The sequence below is a fragment of the Sinocyclocheilus grahami genome, unplaced genomic scaffold, assembly GCF_001515645.1.
Source record: "Sinocyclocheilus grahami isolate Dianchi unplaced genomic scaffold, SAMN03320097.WGS_v1.1 scaffold178.1, whole genome shotgun sequence".
Classification (NCBI taxonomy): Eukaryota; Metazoa; Chordata; class Actinopteri; order Cypriniformes; family Cyprinidae; genus Sinocyclocheilus; species Sinocyclocheilus grahami.
In genome coordinates this window covers 279632-287763 of record NW_015505357.1, presented here as the reverse complement: position 1 = coordinate 287763, position 8132 = coordinate 279632, and the positions used below count along the sequence as shown (strand labels likewise).

Here is an 8132-nt window from a genome sequence, read left to right as displayed (position 1 = left end):
AACCCAAATATTCAGATGTGTCCAGCGCATTTTATGGAGGACTGTTTCCTGATCCTAGTAGAGTAGACTACAATGCGGCTGTTCTGACTCACAGACTGTAAGTACGTTTTTATATTTTCCACTGACGATTCAAACGTGAGTTTTGGGCAGTGTAGAGTAGGGCTTGTTGTTTGTCATTTCTCCGATCACAAATGCAGACATGGTTTTATGTTTACGCGGCGCGATGCAACGCAACCGTAATTATGTCCCCACTGGATGCAACAAATGCCTCGTTTATAATGGGTTTTAATGTTTTTGTCTCGTCACTCTGGCCGGGACACAGGGCATCACAGTATGGTAAGGGGCGTAACATTTCCGTCACACGCTTGAGGTATTCGGCCAATCACAACACACTGGATAGCTGGCCAATCAGAGCACACCTCGCTTTTCAGACCGATGAGCTTTGTAAAAATTGACACGTTTCAGAAAGGCGGGGCATAGAGGAGAAACAATAATGTACAGTATGTGGAAAATTTGTTTTTTAAACCTTAAACCGCATAAACACATTACACCAAATACACAAAACAATGTTCTTTTTAGCAGCATCATATGACCCCTTTAACATTATTATATTCTATTTGGTTGGGTTCCTAAAACACCAGTGTGAATGTAATGAACAAAAGAGGTTTGAGTTTATTTAAAGTCCAGCTCACTCTGTTAAACTTTATCATTGAAATCATCACAATATATGACAAAATTGCAATATAATTTCTGTCCGTCGTGCAGCCCCATACATAAGCAATTAAAAAAAATAAAACACAAAGATTAAGTTTACTTGCAAGTCATGTGACCACCGACTGTCATAAAAGAAACCATGTACATGTGAATGTGTCGTTAAATTATAGAAATATTTAACGTCTTGGGTTCTTGGCCGACATAAAAAAGTTTAAGATCCCCTGCTCTAAAGTGTGCAATGGTTCAGAAATGGGATGCATATTTGTCTCCCCACCTACACCTAAGATGAACATCACTCAGCACTAAATACCTTATTATCTAGAGTCAACTGTATGAAGTTCCCCAGTATCAGTCGTTTACAAAACATTTATCTTTATCACAGGGCCTTATTGTAATATTTGGGCTATACACACATGCAATAAATTATACTACTATAAGGAGTTATCTAAGAGTCTAAAAGGCCTCAACAGATGTAATGTGTCAGCTGTCATACATACACCCAGGATATGGCAGAGGATAATTCTAGATTGTCATAATTATCATGTCAATCACATGGTGGCACCTACTACAGCATTTAGCAACATATAGATATTATTTTTCTCATAAAAACAATTGGACAGACAGAAGTCCAGACAAAAGCATCTAGCTATGTAAATACTGACTACATCAATGCTATGTATAGTGTCAATAAACTATTATCTAAATTCTGTTATAACAGCGTATCGTTACTATTTATATAATGATTGCATGTTTAAAGAAAAGCTTGTGTCACATTTGACAGAAGGGAAATAATTAAGTAACAGATGCAATAGCTCATACTAGCAAGTTAGCTTCAATCACTGCTAATCACCTTGCATAGCTAACAAATTATCAGCTTTGAGGCCTACTCGAAATAAATACAAAAACTACAGAACCGCTAAATGTCTACAGTCATTACAATGTAACGTATATTATGTCGTTACGTACGTACCTTATGTACATCAGTGGGTAAGACGTTATAACATTCTAAGGCCACTTATGTTTACTTCTAGCTATCGATTCCATTAGCTAAGCTACCTGACAAACTTCGCAGAAGTGAAAGCGGCTCTTCCCGGATGGCGTCAGTCGAGGAATGAATGCAGCGCACCAATGAAAGGCGTCACAGAGTTGATTGACAGGCGTTTGACCAATGAGAAACTTCACAGCGAGTCGCAGGGGTTTTTGAGTTGGGCTTCAAGAACTGCGCAGGAGAAATGAGCTTTTGACCAATTTTACATACTACATATAATTTTATAAGCATAAAGTATATCAATATTTTTTCAAGACGTTATGTGTGTGTGTATATACACACGCACACAGTTGGGTCCTATTTTACAGATAAAAAATATAATATGTTATTATCGTATAATCATGCGTTTTTTATTTTAAAACGATTGTGGCTATATTTAAGTGACAATATGCAGTCAGCTGGTCATCATCGCAAAAAATAAACCCAACAGGGTAAATAGGGTTTATTTTGCAATAATGGCCAGCTGACTGTATATTATCGCTTGAATACTGCCACAATCACATTTGTTAACTTAAAAACACACTGTACATTACCTCACAGCTAATTAATAAAATAAATAAATTTTTAAAAACTATATATAATATTGATTTGAATTCATTAATTTTTTTACTTGTAAAGATTCAAGAGAGACATTCATCCTGTAAGAGTGGTCAGATATAGGCTACACCATTTTCCTGCTCAACGGTTATTATTCTGTAGTATCTGGCCAGTGAATACCAAGAAAGACCAAATCAGAATCAAGTACTCCATTTAATGAAGTGACACAAATACTTTATTATTAACACATTATTAACACAAGCGTTGACACAACTATTTCCATTTTTCATTCTGTGAGGACGTATTTTCGGTCTATTAAAACGGTCTGGCACTCTATTACCTCACACAACTGAAAAGTGGGTTACAGAACATTTGGTACAATCTAAAGGCCCCTTATGTCTGTGACTCATAACGACTGCAGGAGTTAAACGTACTGTAAGCGTATGGGCCGTAACATCTGAAAGAAAGGATGATGCATGCATCTTATTTTTGGTGGAAGTTACACTGAGAAACTGCTGACAAATGGAAGCAGAAAAGTTTTGAAAGAAACATAAGAGCATAACCATCGAACTCTGACTTGTAGACAGAGATGAGGAGGAAAACCGTGTAATCTGGTGAATCTGGAAACAGAGAGACCCCATCGGTTTGGCATGCTTCTTGGAACATTCTCCTGCCAGAACATGTGGAAACAGAGAACGGGGTCGTGCTGTGGCACGGATGGGAATGTCAGACGGCAGGTGATTTTTGCGTTCATTGCCAAGACTAATCAACTCTAATAAGAGAACATCAGCCAGCCGACTTTTGCCCAAACAAGGAACACTCCAACATTTTGTGGTTTCCAGAAGTTAAATAACTAGGCCTGGCCTATCAAATTGGGATTGTTCAATGGTATTCATAGCCGATAAACAGATCTTTTCTGCGGCACAAACTGAGAATCAGAAAGCAAACATGTTTGTGTTAAAGAGAACTATGACCACACATGTCAATATCGTAAGATAATCATCTAAATCCTGTTTGCCTTCTGCACTCATACCAGCCCATCTTTGACATCTTAACTTTCATCCCGCTTCACGACAACAACAAATAAACACCACTCTGTCCTTATGGGACCCCTTCAGCTGGGTGTGACCTGAAAGCAGGCTTTTGCATGTAAGAGAGCCCATCAGACATATCTGCTGGGTGCATCCTGATGGTAAAAATAGTTGGTTTAAATCTTGGTGTAAACCCCTTGGCCACAGTATGGAATTTTCATCGTCTTCAACAAAAGCCCTCCGAGACTTCTTGGCACTAAAAGACGACTCGATTAATGGTATCTGTGCCAAAGGACAACTCTGAACTTTATGAAGTCCTCCAAAGAGATCAGATTTATCTGGTTGACTAGGCTGATGGATTGCATTATTAGCTGCTGGCATATATTGTCTTGTGTACATTCCAGTGAAAACACTGCCCCAAGTATCCACACAGTCCCTTCTCCAAAATAAACTATTAAGTGGCAGAATCACCCTTGGTTGAATCACTCCATCATAAAGCAATGTTCTCAATTCAGGTGCTTGTTAAGTCTGACTTCACGTGTCAACAGGTCCAAACATTATCAGATCCCAAAAGCAAGCAACATACTACTGAAAAATCATGATCCTAACCTTTATCTCCATACAGAAATGTCGGATGGACAGACAGTGACTCATCTTTTATGAATCATTGAAATATTGGTGTCCAGGACACTGAGCCTGGAGACTGTAATTTATACCTTCAGTTTTTAAAAGCTTTGTTTAAATGTGCGAATAAATATTGAGTGTTCTCAATTAAAACAAGTAGAGGCTTGGATTCAGAAAATTCTTGCATCACAACTTAACATGTGGTTGATATTATTGTGAATGCTTAGTCCATATACGTGTCATTTTTTAAAAACGTTTTGGCTTGGCAATTCGTAACTTCCGTGACGAATGCCAACCCCAAGCTCACATTCATCTACATCCATTTTTGGAGTGCAATGCCCACATCTCAACATCCAATCAACTGAACCTCAAACCAAATCCCTGCTCCACATTTTGTCTTTTTCGATGTTCAGAAGTATGTCACAATACGGAAGAAAAGATCCGTCACCACTTCAGTTTCATCGCAACTTTAATAAGTAGTTTTTCTGTATCTGAAAGATCATGAAAAGGTTCAAAAAGTAACTAATACTACAATGCTACATAAAAAAGCTTGACTTCTATGAAGTGGCTGATCTTTTTAGAATTATTAGAAGCAACAGGGTTAATGGTGCGACTCTCCCACAAGCAAATTACCGTAGTCGGCAGAGAAATGGAATCCCTCGCCTTCATTGTTACCATGGCAAAGATTACTAGAATGCTCTAACATTTTCACAGATGATGCAGAAAAAGTAACCATCATAGCCAGAGTAAGTATCCTGGGCAAAGGAATGTTTCCAGATACAATAATGGGTGAGGGAAAGCTGGAGCAGTGCTTGATGATTTCTAAAAGGAAAAATAATCTCTCTCTCTCTTTCTTTCCACCCCCCCTTACACATTCTCTCTCCCTCTCTCTCTCTCTCAGTCCCAGCCCCTGAAGGTGTCATAACTGTGCTCTCTCCCTCTCGCTCTCTATCACCGCCTTTCAGATCTTTAAAAGCCGCTGCTTGCTGTTTCTCACTCGTTCTCGGTTTGTATCCTCTGGCACTGCAGGGGACTCCCAGCTCGCAGCCTCACCAAGCTGAAAAGCGAGCAAAGAAACAGAGAGGGGAAAGAGAAACAGACTTCCAGAAATAGCATCAGCCACGTACGACAGAACCGTGCATGGAGAACCTAAGACCCGGACGCAAGATGTCTTTCCTTTCCAACTTAATGCCCGTTGTCCTGTTGCTGTTCATCTACAGTGGATCCTGGTCTTTGGCGGGTCGCTTGGGCCCCCACAAAAACTGCCTGACCTGCAAAGACGGGCACCCCTCAGGCACGGGCCGGGCCTCCAGGGACCCGGCTGGGGCGCCCAGCACCACCGTGTTGGCGTCGGGGGAGCCCTGCGGGGTTTACACCCTGAGCTGCGCCAAGGGGCTTCGCTGCGTACCCCCTCCACGTGAACACAGCCCCCTTCAGGCTCTGCTGCAGGGCAGAGGCTTCTGCGCCAAACCGAGCAGAGCCAGCTCCACTGAGAGGCCCCGCCCCACAGGTAAGAGTTTCAGCCAGCAGATGCCTTTGCGGTCCCTTCCTCCATGCCGTAGCTTCGCCGGCGTCTCGCCGTGCCGCATGCGGTGAGAAAATGCGATGGCTTATCTGCTTTAAGTACCACAGCGAAATAGCTCGAGGATGCATTTCAGGTTCCACGGATGTGCTGGCAAGCCGCTGCGCTGCAGTGTCCATATCAGAGGCTTGGTAGGATGACAAAACTGTAACTGAACCAAGGACATGTGCATAAAGTGCCGGGAATAGCTGTTGGTTTGCATGTGATGGCTGTAAATTCCTGCAGGGTGTAAAGGCATTTCTGTGATTTGAGGCTTTCGCACGTCGTAAATACGCATGATGAAGATCACTTGTAATAATGGCCATTTGGATGAAAGTGCAAGGGTTGTATAGGAGTACAGATGTGTGTGTGTGTGTGTAGTTGTGTGACAGTATATGCAACTGTGCCATGCATATGGACATCAGAACTATTCAGAGCAGAATAAAGAGGAGAAACAGATTAGATAAAGAGCAAGAGTAGTGTGTGTGTGTGTGTATGTGTTCTTGAGTGTATATCAGTGTCACCCACATTCCTAGAGTGTCATTTCATGTAGCAGGTGAAATGTAATCATGCAGTCTCCATCTACTGTTTACTTTCAGTCATTACAACTTAAGAGATGTAGCCTATATTGTCAATTTATAAGAACGGTTTCAGGAACTATTCTTTAAAAATGTGGGTTTGTCCAGATCAAATATCCCAAATCACACAACTTATACTCTTAAACCACAGCCAACCATATTCATTTAGTTGAATCACAGGTTTCAATGTCTTTTTCTCAAAAATGCAGAGTCATAATTCAGTATTAATGTCCCTTTTTTCACAGGGCCACATCCTTCAAATAGTGGTGAAATAGACAAGGTGAGTCTATCTTTGGTTTTTGGCTTTTATAATTAATGTTTACAATCTGAGCATTAGACCAAGATAAAAAAAAAACTCTACAGGAAAAAGGGTTAATTAGGCTTCATTGTTAACTGTTTTATATCAATTATTAAATTAATATTAAATGTTAAAGACAGGTCAGATTGTGGCTGTATAATTAAAGTGGAACTCTAGTTTTAAGATCCTGAAAACCTTATGATTTTATGTGATTTTTTAATACTTTTTTAATTGAATATACTTATTATTTTATATTGTTACACCAAACTCATTTGTGTACCTCTAAGTACAAAACAATCAGTGCCAGAAGAGAATGGAATGATCAAAATGCCTCTTAAGCAAATATACATAATACAAATTCTTAAGCATGACGTGTGGCATTCCAACATTTTGTTCTCAACATTTCCTCACCAGGCTCCATGTCGCAAGCTGCTCAACACTGTCCTGCGAGGTCTCGAACTCACCATTTTCCAGTCCGATCGTGACATCTACATCCCAAACTGTGACACTCGTGGGTTCTACAGGAAAAAGCAGGTACTGGTTAACTAAATCAATATCCAATGGAAATAGGGAAAAGATTCAAGTGGCTTTATTGATATGGTAAAAGGGCTTTGGTAACATTAACATTTAAAAAAAGTCAATTATATAATAATGAGAAGGATTATTTTATCACTGTTGTTTACTCTTTTGTTAGTTCTTCCGGTTTAGTAGTATCTACCCAACTTCCTTGTGGAAGTTCGTTTCAATAAATGAACTAAGGAGGAAGTTTTGAAATCTGAAGGTCACCATTATGAGCCATTTTGTATTGCGAATGACAACCTTCGATGTACCAAAGCCAGAACAATCTCCTGTTGTCTTGTAGTGTCGGTCTTCTAAGGGCATGCAGCGCGGCCACTGCTGGTGCGTTGACGAGATGGGCAACACCGTGCCATCACGTGCCGGGGAGGATGGCATTTTACCATGTGAAGGAGAGTGAGGGAAGCGACAGCCCCACAGCTCTGAGCCTGGAGGAAGAGGAGGGGTACAGGGAGAGGGGATGACTTCAGCTCGGTGCAAGACACTGCCTGACCAGGACACTCCAGGGATAAACCACTTCACATGGAAACGGGCCCTCACTCAGAACGTCCAGACCACGTTCACTGCCATAAACTCGAATAAACAGCATCAGAACACAGAAATAATGACCACTACACCACATGAGCTTAAGTTGGGATAGGTCAGCTGTTACAGAGAGATATTTAATTCCTGGCCACAACTCCTATGTTTGTTTCTCAATGGGCTGTTTAACTATTAAGCAGATGGGGTGACGTCCCCTCTCCCCTTCTCCAATGATACACTGACAAAACTATAGATATGAAAACAGAATATACCTTTGCGTCTAAATTTCCTTGAATCTTTTCCTCGAAGACTTGCATACTTTTGAATCGTACACATTGTCATGTAAACGACATCTAAACGCTATCATAATGTGCACATTTCGGAAGTACTCCTTTTTCGTTCATACGACACTGACCGCAAACACACGTCGTGGATTATTTGTACATAAGTGAGGTTATCGTGGTTGGTTGTGTCATGAGGTGGAATATTCTTGAATGCTGATGGCTGTTACCTTTTTCGAGAAGTTGTTAGGCATATTTTTATATATTTCAATATGCTATTTTTTATATATATATATATATATATATATATATATATATATATATATATATATATATATATAATATATATATATTGTTTATTT

General features: G+C 40.2%; 2 protein-coding genes across 2 annotated transcripts in view; one reads left to right on the top strand and one right to left on the bottom strand.

Annotated features, from left to right (window-relative positions):
- Positions 1-7273, bottom strand: part of spryd3 (SPRY domain containing 3) — an 82963-nt gene extending 75690 nt beyond the window's left edge. Inside the window, exons 1-2 of the mRNA XM_016283954.1 lie at positions 7222-7273; positions 6803-6909 (exon numbers count right to left, since the gene is read on the bottom strand). Coding sequence (XP_016139440.1) covers positions 6803-6909; positions 7222-7273 — 159 coding nt within the window. The remainder of the gene's footprint in view (positions 1-6802; positions 6910-7221) is intronic.
- On the top strand, positions 4807-8041 carry LOC107593959 (insulin-like growth factor-binding protein 5). Its single transcript, XM_016283869.1, has 4 exons — positions 4807-5464; positions 6339-6373; positions 6806-6925; positions 7254-8041. Exons 1-4 carry the CDS (start codon positions 5095-5097, stop codon positions 7365-7367), a joined length of 639 nt encoding a protein of 212 aa, XP_016139355.1. The 5' UTR covers positions 4807-5094; the 3' UTR covers positions 7368-8041.
- The last annotated feature ends 91 nt before the right edge of the window (positions 8042-8132 follow it).